The sequence below is a fragment of the Molossus molossus genome, unplaced genomic scaffold, assembly GCF_014108415.1.
Source record: "Molossus molossus isolate mMolMol1 unplaced genomic scaffold, mMolMol1.p scaffold_m16_p_15, whole genome shotgun sequence".
Classification (NCBI taxonomy): Eukaryota; Metazoa; Chordata; class Mammalia; order Chiroptera; family Molossidae; genus Molossus; species Molossus molossus.
In genome coordinates this window covers 231,704-243,494 of record NW_023425350.1, presented here as the reverse complement: position 1 = coordinate 243,494, position 11,791 = coordinate 231,704, and the positions used below count along the sequence as shown (strand labels likewise).

The 11,791-nt window shown below is 59.0% G+C and overlaps 1 protein-coding gene across 1 annotated transcript; it reads left to right on the top strand.

Moving 5' to 3' along the window:
- Nucleotides 1–2,589: 2,589 nt before the first annotated feature.
- Nucleotides 2,590–9,044, top strand: ALKAL2 (ALK and LTK ligand 2). Its single transcript, XM_036262994.1, has 5 exons — nt 2,590–2,848; nt 4,036–4,089; nt 4,180–4,260; nt 6,585–6,650; nt 8,710–9,044. Exons 1-4 carry the CDS (start codon nt 2,590–2,592, stop codon nt 6,647–6,649), a joined length of 459 nt encoding a protein of 152 aa, XP_036118887.1. The 3' UTR covers nt 6,650; nt 8,710–9,044.
- Nucleotides 9,045–11,791: the final 2,747 nt, after the last annotated feature.

The window sequence follows — 11,791 nt, the reverse complement described above, 5'->3', positions numbered from 1 at the left end:
GGATATTGTAGAAAACTATGTAAAAGGAAAGATTGTATGTACATTTAAAATCATGAGTTTTGGCTAAATTTCTTGTTTTCTTTTTTCATTGCAACGATATTTTTTTTCCCAAAAATAGTTTTACACTAAAATATTTTACAATAGAAGTTTCGCACGCTGGAGCCACAGCCCCTCCAAGGGCCCGCGGGATGGGGGACCCCGGGCGGGGTGGGGTGGGGGGCCCGGCGCCCGGGCCTGTCACTAGGCGGCGCTCTGAGGAGAGGCGCGGATACTTCGCTTCACACAGAAAGGCAAAGGGGAAAAGGAAAACATCTCGCTCCATCTGCCTAAGATCTGTTTGATACGAATTTTTACTTTTTCTTGAGTATATCTTAACAGAAACGTTTACATTTTAGTACTACTGCTTGCAAACAACATGCTCACTGAGAGATCAAACCATTTGCCTCCCAAGAGCAGTTTTGACAAGTCCTCTGATGGGGGTGGGGTGGGGGAGGACGGTCACATTTTGTTCTCTTCCAGCTCCTTTCGACTGACCCTCCCTCAAACCCCGTCTTCCTGAAGAAACAGACATAGTGTGTGTGGGGGGGTGGGGGGTGGAGACAGAGACAGGGGGAGAGACAGACAGAGACACCGAGTCAGAGAGGAGGGTGGTCCTCAGGCCACTGTCCCTGTCGCCAGAGGCGCCCGCGCGCCCTCCCCAACCCCCGCTCCTTCCAGCACCTCCGCGCGGTTACTGGAGAGGCTTTAATCCGAGCCCCACGCCCCCCTCCTGGGCTGTGCTTACACCTTCCCAGTCAGACCGCTGGCTTGGAGGAGGTCCAACTCTTGCCCAGAAGCGCCAATGAAATGGGAAAGTGCGCAATTGATTGATGATACATTTTACAAGAAAAAATTTAAAGGAGATAGATTGTTGAACTTGCACCACGAGTCTGCCAACATCTAAAGAATCAAAACTTTCTGAAAGACGTGGGCCTGCAGGGAAGAGCCCGGGGCTCCTGCGGGCGTGTCCCGGGAAGGGTCGCGGGCTGCCAGCCAGGAGGGTCCCGGACCAGAGGGGCCTGGCTCGTCCGCCCCGCGGCCCCGGGACTGCGCGTGGGCGGGGGTGCCAGCGGCGGTGCGACCTGAGGTCCCTGCCCTCCCCGCGCCGCCCCTGGCCCCCCGCTGCCCTCCCTGCACCCGCCGGCCACGCCGGCAGATCCCTCCAAAACCGATAGACGCTAATTGACTTATTAAATGTCGAGGCAATCGGGCAGCTTCTTTTTTAATAGCCCAAGATCTACATTTAGACAAAAACAGATCTGAGTTCCTGGTAAAGGCGTTTCTTCTCATCCTGTCACAGTGACAGGAACGGAGGTAAATAGACTGGGTGGGGGGTGTGAAGGGCAGGAAGAGAAGGCGCGGGGGAGGAGAGGGGAGGGAGGGGTGCGGGGAGGGAGGGGTGACGAGGGAGGGGTGAGGGGAGGGAGGGGTGAGGGGAGGGAGGGGTGACGGGAGGGGAGGGTGGAGGGGGAGGAGAAATAGGGGAGGGGGAGATGGGGAGGCGGGGAAGGAGGAGGGAGGCGAGGGGAGACGGACGCGCTGGGGGGAGCTGGGCGGGAGGGAGCTGGGCGTGGGGGGTCTGACGAAGATCCGCACGAGGGTACGAACACTTCAGCGGCTTCTAATTAAAGCCGGCGCGGAGCCCTCGGGACCGGCCTGACGTCGGCGGCACGGGGATAAGAGGCGCCCGGGTCCGAGGCGGCCGCCGTGCAGCGCGCGGAGCTGGACCGGCGCGTGCGGGTCCCGTGCGTCCTGTGCGCTCCGCAGGCCGGGGCGCCGCGGGGCATGGAGTAGCGGGGCGCCTGGACCGACGCCGGAGGACGCCAGCGGATCCGGGCAGGTAAGCCTCCGGCTTCAGCGCAGGTGGCCCGGCAGGTGTGGGCCGACTCCCGCCCCAGCGTCAAGGGGTCGCTAGGACCTGGCACAGGGCGGCCGCAGAGAGGGTCCTGGCGCGGGGGCTGCGCGGTGGGATTCGGGGACCTGGTGTTGGGGGGGGGGCGACCACCGCACAAAGGCTGGAAACTTGAGCGCGGCAGTCGGGCCAGGCGCGCGGGCTGCCTGCTCGCAAGGACGGGGTGCGGGGCGGACCCTCCAGACGCGGCTTCTGAAGGCTAAAAAAGTTGTGCGGACGCCCCGCGCTCCCCGTGCGGCGTGTCGGGCTCGGTGAAAGTTCGGCGGCCGCGGCAGGGGCGGGACGCAGCGGGGAGGGCGAGGCCGCGCGGCCCCGCGGTGCAGCGGAGGCTCCCATCCCCGCAGCCCCGCATCCCCGCGGGTGGGGCCTTGTCGGTGTCCCCTGGAGAACCCCGGCCAGCGCCCCGCCGCCGACACCTCATCTGCCGCTCGGCCCGGGACTGTGCGGGGCGCCCCTGCGCGGGGTCTGTGGGGATAGGCGGGGATCACCGGGGGTGCTCGGGGGTTCCTGGCACGGGCCTCTGCTCGCGCCCCCTCCGCCCGGCCCGCTGACTTTCTTCCCGGTTCGCCCACAGCCCATCCTTCCAGCCAGCGAGCTCCGGGTGCGAGGACCTGCCCGCCCGGCCGGCCGAGCGCGCGATGCGCGGGCCCGGGCGCCCCCTCCTCCTGGGGCTGCTGCTCATGCTGGGCGCGGCAGGGCCGGGTCGGGGAGTCGCGGAGCCCCGGGAGGCGGCGGACAGACAGACGCTGCTGCGGCTCATCTTGGAGATCATCCAGGAGCTGAAGAAGTACCACTCAGGGGAGTCCAAGCGGCTGCAGCCCCCGGGGCCGCAGGACGCGGCTCTGGGCCGCAGGGAGGCCGCGGACTACGGGCTGGACCCCGAGGAGCAGAGGGCGGGTGAGCGCGCGCGGCTCTCGGACCACGAGCTCCTGTTTGCTTGGAAATAGAAGGGTCTCTGAGAAAACAGTTTAAAATGGCAAATTCATTTCGATTGTTTAAAATTTCTCTTTCAAGAAGAAAATAGGAAGTCCCTAAATGACCATCCATAGCCCACTTCCGAGACGCGGAGCTGTTACCTAGGTGGTGATTTCCACACCTGTTGTTCCGGAAAAGGAAGTATTTCCAGCAGGTCCCCACTGAGACTGAAATGGCCCCGCACCCCCTCCCCCAGAGGCCACCCCAGGGAACTTCCCAGGAAAGCAGGCTTCTGGTGCTCCCATGACACAATTAGGTCAACTATGATAAGGTCAATTTTGTGTAGACAGACTAAGTTAGGAGTTAATGAAGACTGACATTCTGGAGATGCCCGAGCCTCCTGTGTGAGGAGCATTCGGACTAAGATAAACAGAGGGGACCACACACGAGCAAAGCCGACTAGTCCTGAACAGGCGAGTGAGGTGAGCACAGTGACTGTAGGAGCGGAACAGGCTGAACCCAGGAAACAGGCTGAACCCAGGAAGAACGTCGGTGGGCGCAGGCGGCTGAGCAAGTCCCCACCAGGTGTCTGCCTGGAAGGGGCATCCCCGGAGCTCTGCTCTTCTGACCTGAACCCGGCTAATGCCTTGCTTGATAAGATACATCATGCACCTATACCAGCTCTCTAGCCGGTGGTTGAAGACATGTCATTCATTTTCTAAATATATACCCAGAAAAAGTGAACGTCTATGGCCATACTTTGCTTGAGAGATGAGGTTTTCTTTCTAGAACTTTGAGAGGTTGTGACAGTTTATTCCTAAGCTTTGCAAGATGAGGGTCTAAAAGTGATGTGGTCACTGAAACTAACTGTAGAACAAGCAGCAGACACAGGCTTTCCTGCACTTTGTAGCTTGATGGCCTTGTGCTGTGGCAGAGACCGGACAGATGATGTTGGAGCTGTGAGAGTCGTTAATACTGGTTACAGGAAACTCTGATGACAGGTGTCCCGTGGTGTCCTGTACGACAAGCAGGGTGCTCAGACCTGTCCTGTTGGTTATCGACATGGTGATGCAGATTTCCAATAAGTCCCTTCAGCGTTCACCTGAGACCACATGAACGAAATGCTTCTTTCAGGCATCACAATAACTAATTTCTTTCCCCTCAAACAGAAATTGTTCCTCGAGATCTAAGGATGAAGGACAAGTTTTTAAAGCATCTCACAGGTCGGTCTTCTCGCCCCTTCCTGTCCCCTGTTCCTTGCATCCTTTGCATCCCCGGAGCCCTCACCACCTGTCCCTTCTTCCCTGTTCCAGGTCCTCTGTACTTCAGCGCAAAGTGCAGCAAACACTTCCACAGACTTTACCACAACACCAGGGACTGCACCGTCCCGGCATGTAAGTGAGAGAGCCCAGCTGCGTCGAGGCAGTAGACAGGAGGGTGGTTCCCTGCCCTCCCGCTCAACCAAGTGGGCCGGCCCTCCTCATACACGTTCCCTCTCAACCATGGGGTTCGGGGCCAGGGCGACCAGACCACTGAAGGTCACTGCGATCGGTGGCAGCCAGGGTCAAACTTAACATTAGTGACATTCACTGCAATTGACCAACGCTGGGAGGGGCCTTCTGGTCCTGCTGGTGGACTCCCACCTGGTCAGCTGCGAGAATCGACAGGTATCAGTGACCACTGTGGAGTGCTGTGCCCTGGGCGGGAGGTGATGGCCGGGCCGCCCCAGCACCTGCTTCCGCGGCAGCTGCCCCTCATCACTCCAGGGCGAAGCTGCTTCAGAATGCTGCCCTTCCCGTGTGGACGTCCCCTTCCTAGTGCAGAGCTGTGGTGACCTGGTTTATCCACAACAGCACGTATTTTATTTCCCCAAAGTGGCTCCTTGTGCTGTTCACAAACCATATAATGGTGACAAGTCCCTTATTAGGAAAAGTGACATCAGCCAGAGCCTAAACCAATGTTTTTTGGGTGGGGGTACAACTTTCCTCGATAGCTCAGGGAGGGAAGTTTGCAGACTCGACACCACCAGCTGCTTCCAGGGCTGACCAGGGGTACAGGCCAGACCTGCCTGTCCTGCCTTAAAAAAAAAATAAAAGTCACTTTATATGAAGTTTTTTCAGCCTAGGCAGCGAGGTTACCCCAAATAGAAACAGGTGTCATTCCAGGGGTTCTTTGTCTAGGCACATGCCCAAACCCTGCCAGGAAGGCAGAGCGCCGGGGCTCGGCGTCCACCGTCTCCGTGTTAAGCAGTGTGCTCCATGCCGCCCCCCATACCTGCCATATGGACCTGGCACACATCGCTCCTGCACTTCCTTCCTGAGATAGACACCTGCTGTTTGAGAATTATTAACCTGCTCCCCGGGGCCAGAGAACCTTCTCCTTTATTGTTCAAGTGTGCGCATGTGTTTGCATTGAATGTTGTCTTACAATAATAGGATCAGAGATCTAAACTTGAAAGTGACTCCGTTGGGGCCATTATTTCTGACCCACTCGCAGACGAGGAAACAGACCACACACTGAAGCTGCCTTTGCAGACACTGGACCCCATGTGCCCTCGTCTGCTGCCTCCTGTGCTCAGCTCCTCAGCCACATGCCACCAAGGTCCCTGTCACCCATAGCGAGACGCAGTCCTCAGATCAGCCCAACTCCAGCTCTCGTGAGTGCTGGAGCAGCCCACAGGCCTGCGCACCGCGTGAGCGGTTCCCTGTGTGGTCCCCGCAGCCCACAGGACTGCGGAGCTGACGCGGGACCAGGTCCATGCTGCTCTGGGCACCCGGCAGGTCCAGCTAAAGGGCACCTGAGGGCCTCTGTGCTCAAAGTGTGCCCTGGTCCCAGAGGAGCTCAGGGGAACAGCAGGGCTTCAGGTCCCGCCAGACCAGCAGCAGCTGCACCTTAGTAAGGTCCCCAGGTGGACACTGGGGTAGGACATGTGGACTGAGGGGAAATGCCGCAGGTGCACAGAACCAGGGACCCGAGGGCCCAGCGCCAGCTGAGACCGTTCTTCCCTTTGGACCCACACGTCCTGGCCTGGGGAGTGGAGAAGCTGCCCCTCTAACATGTTCCTGGTTTACTCGTCCGTTCAGGCTTTCGGCTGCAAGCAGGAGCCCGTCCACTGTTAGCAGGACTCTGGCTCGAGCAGTCGGCTGCAGTCACCTGCGCTGCTGCGGACGTCCCTGGAGCAGACCCCCCACGCTGGGTCGTTCTGGGGCAGCAGCCAGCGCCCTGGGGCCTGGGCGGTGGGAGGGTCCGGGAGCGTCAGGCAGCAGTCAGATTCAGGACCCCGCCCTGGGTCCCACTGCAGGGTCTCTGCGCCTTTACTGGACTCGACCCGCCCACCTGCTCCAGGTCACTGCAGAAGGCTCTGGGTTGCGATGACGTTGAGGTGGCAGCCTGCATGTGACCTCAGTGTTGTCACAGTGGCAGGGAAGCTGTCTGCTGGGAAGGGACCTCCATGAGCCTCCAAGCCACAGAGGGGCAGCGCCCAGCTGTGCGGACTGTCCGCCCTCCCCACACTCCACTCACCTCATCTACCTTCTGCCACCAGAGGCTGAGGCCCTTGAAGTACCAGATGTCACTAAACCAACAACTCAGAGCCCACGGCTGCAGATGGCAGTGTCCATGCTGCCCCAGGGAATTCGGAGCAGTTAAAGAAATAAAATGGCTTTGGCAGCGGACGAGCTTGCCGTGACGCTGACCAGCTCTGTGCTTCTCTCTGCAGACTATAAGAGGTGCGCCAGGCTGCTGACCCGGTTGGCTGTGAGTCCCATGTGCATGGAGGGGTGAGGTAAGCTACGCGCAGCCCCGGCACAGACCCAGGCCCTTCGGGGCCGAGGAAAGTCAGGGGACTTGACTGACACTCCTCTGTGACTCACCACTCACTCTCCGGACACTGGCCATCAGTGGTGCCGGCACTGATCCACATGTTATCCACGTGATGGTGTGGTGGGCACGTGGTTGTTTACAAGAAAGTCAGTAGCTGATTTCAGCACGTGACAGGGTACACATTAGGGTGCATGTCTAGTCCTGCCTGTTCAGTTTCACTCATCACTGACGCTGACATGTGAGCACACGGCTGACATATCCATGCAGATTTTTTTTATCCTCACCTGAGGACATTTTTTTTCATTTGTCTTTAGATAGAGCAGGAGGGAGGGAGAGAGAGAAACATCAATGTGAGACACATCGACTGGTTGCCACCCGCATGACCCCAGCAGGGGTGGGGGACAAACCACAACCGAGGTACGTGCCCTTAGTGGGAACCGAACCGGGGACTCTCGGTCTGCAGGCCGACACTCTAACCGCTGAACCAAACTGGCCAGAGCTCCGTGCAGATTTTATAGACCTAGCTGGCAAACGTTAGAGTTGAATTCTACCATTATGCCAATAAGCTTATAAAGAATAGCTCATAGCTGTTCTCTTTTTTTCTATCAGATAATTTTTCGTAGCCTCTCAGGGTGAAATTATGCATATTAATAATGCATGAACTGAACCGTCTACCTTGGCCTCTTGAGAGCTGTGACACAGCAGCAGTCCGTGGATGCAGTGGAGATTTTCCTGACCCAAATGCCATTCTTGTGCAGTTTTATACTCAGTGGGTCGTGGGTAGATGCAAGTCTGTCCCCACTAACAGACACGCCTTGGCCCTCAGAGGGCCGTCCAGGAAAATCTGTCGCTGTGCTGTCCAGACCCTCCATGAAGAGGGACCACGCTGCTGTTCTTCGTGGTCCCTCATTCTCGTGCAGCGACTCCCCTAGGAGTGGATGTGGTGTCTGTCCTGCTCCATGAGAAGCCACCAGAGACCAGAGGACCACGCTGGGGTCCCCTGGAGGTCCCACCGCATTCTCAGGTCGACCGAAAGCACGGTTTTTAATGCCAGAGCTGAGAAAGGCTGTGCCCCACCCTCTCGTTGAACTGCCCAGTTTCTCTTCCTCTGCCCACGTGGCACATAGAAGATACTTTTCCTTGTGTCTCCCAAAGATAAGCTAGGGGAGATGAGAATGTTTCTTATTAAGCATTTTTTTAGTTAAAGCATCACTATTTCCAGATCCTTGAACAGCTCTCACTCACTCACCAGAGGGGAGATGGTGCCCTCTGGTGACACGTGTGCCCTCGGCTGCAGCCTCCCTGGCCTGACCCTCTGCAGCTGCAGGTCTTGCACACACAGCCCCGGCAGGGGGCGGGCCCTCAGCACCAGGGCAGCGCCTGCAGCTCCTGAGCTCTGCTCTGTCTCGGGGCACATCAGGGCTTGGCCCCCTGCAGCAGGGACACCTGGCTCCTCCCTTCCCACCCCAGCTCCCGGTCAGCTCTAGAGGAAATCTCTTGGCAGCAGTGAGTGCTCCCCACACTGTGGGCTCCACTAGGGTTTAAGCGCAGGCTCTCAACCTGTGACCTGGGGGACACCCCGTGCCTCCTCTCTGAAGCTCATTCTCTGAGCCCTGGCCAAGCAGAAGCCATGTCCAGCTTCCCGCCCTCTCAGGCTGTGACTCGGGAACAGCACTGGGCACCTTCGAGAGCAGTGCCTCGGCCAGGGACCTTCCAGTTCATCATTTCCAAAGTGAATGCTACTCGAGGGCTCTGGACTAGCGCAGTGCTGGGTGTCTGCTCCTGGGGGTCACTCTGCAGAGCCTGCTCACACTGAGCACACGGGCAGCCAGCAGGCGTCACAGGCTGAACTGGGAGGCTTTGAGGGCACACAGCAGACCGGGCACCTGTGTTCGAGGGTTCTCACCCCTCCAGAGTTCCTCCCCACTCTGGGGAGACAGGAACTCTGTGCCGACTCCCTGAATTCAGTCTTAGTGCACAACCAAGTGTGGACAGTGACAGGACGCGTTTGTTCCCAGCAGCGAGCGGACTGCAGAGGAACCACGAGAAGTGCCTTGTGAGCCCACAGGGAGCAGAACCGCCACCTTCATGAGTGCGCCCGTGGACAAGGGTCGTTTCTGCGGACTTCCGTCAGTGCTGGGGGTGTGTCGCCGAGTTCGCAGACACGTGTCCGACCGTGCACCGGCCGCCCTCTGCTCTCGGGAACAAAGGTCCTGCGTCTGCCGCGCGGCTGTGCAGGGGGCACTCCTTCCCTGACTGGGTGAGGTCCGAGCATTTCTTTAGAAACGAGATCTGAAACTATATTTTCATATGCATAGGGTATGATTTAATATTTTTATTACTTTTACAATTAAACTCCCAGTGTTATCTGGGACTGCATGGAGACTTTCTTAGGACAGAGGCTTAGCCGCGCTCGGGGCGCGAGTGCGGACCCGAGGCCGTCGCAGCCCCTTCACCTGTCCTGTGACGTGTACGTGGCATCAGCATCCTGTGCAATATGTAAATACTGTGAACACACGTAATAAAGTGTTTGTTATAACAAAGTCTGAAAGAAGTTTTACTCTCCCAAGCCCCCCACTGGGAACTCGGTCCACCATCTGTGAGGATGGTCAGAAAGGTGTGGACACACAGACAGGGAGGCGTTAACTGTCATCGACCGTCACATTCTCACTCTTAGAGGAGAGGGCACTGCACGTGGGTGGTGCTGTCCTGAGAGCCCGACTCAGAGCTGCCGGGTTTGCACCTGTGGCCCTGTGACTGTGAAGCTCTGGGCTGCAGGAGCCCTGCCTTCTGAGCAGCTCGGGTCTTGTAAGCAGCTATATTCCAAGCAAATCTGACTTGGCTGAGATGCTCTGTGCACAGCCCCTGGTCTGGGTGCAGCCAGAGCAACAAGGTGAGTCCTGGGGTTTGAGACCTATACGTAAACATTAATGAAGCAAACCAGGGTTCACTTATGAACACTGAGAATAAGAGAGGAAGTCGTCCGCTGCACGGGGCGTCCTGAGCACGTGCTGACTAGTTACCTGTGCAGTGCTCCCACTCATCCTGTGCTCTCTGCTGTCGGGGCGTCCGGAGCACGTGCTGACTGGTGACCTGTGCAGTGCTCCCGCTCATCCTGTGCTCTCTGCTGTCGGGGCGTCCTGAGCACGTGCTGACTAGTTACCTGTGCAGTGCTCCCACTCATCCTGTGCTCTCTGCTGTCGGGGCGTCCTGAGCACGTGCTGACTAGTTACCTGTGCAGTGCTCCCACTCATCCTGTGCTCTCTGCTGTCGGGGCGTCCTGAGCACGTGCTGACTAGTTACCTGTGCAGTGCTCCCACTCATCCTGTGCTCTCCGCTGTCGGGGCGTCCTGAGCACGTGCTGACTGGTGACCTGTGCAGTGCTCCCACTCATCCTGTGCTCTCTGCTGTCGGGGCGTCCTGAGCACGTGCTGACTAGTTACCTGTGCAGTGCTCCCACTCATCCTGTGCTCTCTGCTGTCGGGGCGTCCTGAGCACGTGCTGACTAGTTACCTGTGCAGTGCTCCCACTCATCCTGTGCTCTCCGCTGTCGGGGCGTCCTGAGCACGTGCTGACTAGTTACCTGTGCAGTGCTCCCGCTCATCCTGTGCTCTCTGCTGTCGGGGCGTCCTGAGCACGTGCTGACTGGTGACCTGTGCAGTGCTCCCGCTCATCCTGTGCTCTCTGCTGTCGGGGCGTCCGGAGCACGTGCTGACTGGTGACCTGTGCAGTGCTCCCGCTCATCCTGTGCTCTCCGCTGTCGGGGCGACCTGAGCACGTGCTGACTGGTGACCTGTGCAGTGCTCCCACTCATCCTGTGCTCTCTGCTGTCGGGGCGTCCTGAGCACGTGCTGACTAGTTACCTGTGCAGTGCTCCCGCTCATCCTGTGCTCTCCGCTGTCGGGGCGTCCTGAGCACGTGCTGACTGGTGACCTGTGCAGTGCTCCCGCTCATCCTGTGCTCTCTGCTGTCGGGGCGTCCTGAGCACGTGCTGACTGGTGACCCTGTGCAGTGCTCCCGCTCATCCTGTGCTCTCTGCTGTCGGGGCGTCCTGAGCACGTGCTGACTGGTGACCCTGTGCAGTGCTCCCACTCATCCTGTGCTCTCCGCTGTCGGGGCGTCCTGAGCACGTGCTGACTGGTGACCTGTGCAGTGCTCCCCCTCATCCTGTGCTCTCCTGCTGTCGGGTGCGTCCTGAGCACGGCTGACTGGTGACCTGTGCAGTGCTCCCGCTCATCCTGTGCTCTCGCTGTCGGGCGTCCTGAGCCCGTGCTGACTGGTGACCTGTGCAGTGCTCCCGCTCATCCTGTGCTCTCTGCTGTCGGGGCGTCCCTGAGCAAGTGCTGACTGGTGACCCTGTGCAGTGCTCCCCGCCTCATCCTGTGCTCTCTGCTGTCGGGGGGCGTCCTGAGCACTGTGCTGACTGGTGACCTGTGCAGCTGCTCCCGCTCATCCTGTGCTTCTCTGCTGTCGGGGCGTCCTGAGCACGTGCTGACTGGTGACCTGTGCAGTGCTCCCGCTCATCCTGTGCTCTCCGTTGTCGGGGCGTCCTGAGCACGTGCTGACTGGTGACCTGTGCAGTGCTCCCGCTCATCCTGTGCTCTCTGCTGTCGGGGCGTCCTGAGCACGTGCTGACTGGTGACCCTGTGCAGTGCTCCCGCTCATCCCGGTGCTCTCTGCTGTCGGGGCGTCCTGAGCACGTGCTGACTGGTGACCCTGTGCAGTGCTCCCGCTCATCCTGTGCTCTCTGCTGTCGGGGCGTCCTGAGCACGTGCTGACTGGTGACCCTGTGCAGTGCTCCCGCTCATCCTGTGCTCTCCGTTGTCGGGGCGTCCTGAGCACATGCTGACTGGTGACCTGTGCAGTGCTCCCGCTCATCCTGTGCTCTCGCTGGTTAACCACTGAACTGTTTTCTCCAGTCTCTACCTTTTAGGAGCATTATCACATTCTCAACCCAGCTAGCCTCTGAAGTTCCAAATGTCCTAGGAGGAGCTTCCACGGTAAGGCTCTCGAGGAATCCCATGGACTTCCTGCCCTGACCTCCCGTCTCGCTGCCTCTGAGTCCAGTGCACGGGAGACAGCCACCTGCTCCTCCTTCAGGCA

Bases quoted from the DNA above. Each gene is read 5' to 3' on its own strand.
- ALKAL2 (XM_036262994.1), top strand. From the start codon at position 2,590: ATGCGCGGGCCCGGGCGCCCCCTCCTCCTGGGGCTGCTGCTCATGCTG. The intron at 2,849-4,035 runs GTGAGCGCGCGC...CCCCTCAAACAG, and splicing joins CCCCGAGGAGCAGAGGGCGG to AAATTGTTCCTCGAGATCTA. The intron at 4,090-4,179 runs GTCGGTCTTCTC...TCCCTGTTCCAG, and splicing joins GTTTTTAAAGCATCTCACAG to GTCCTCTGTACTTCAGCGCA.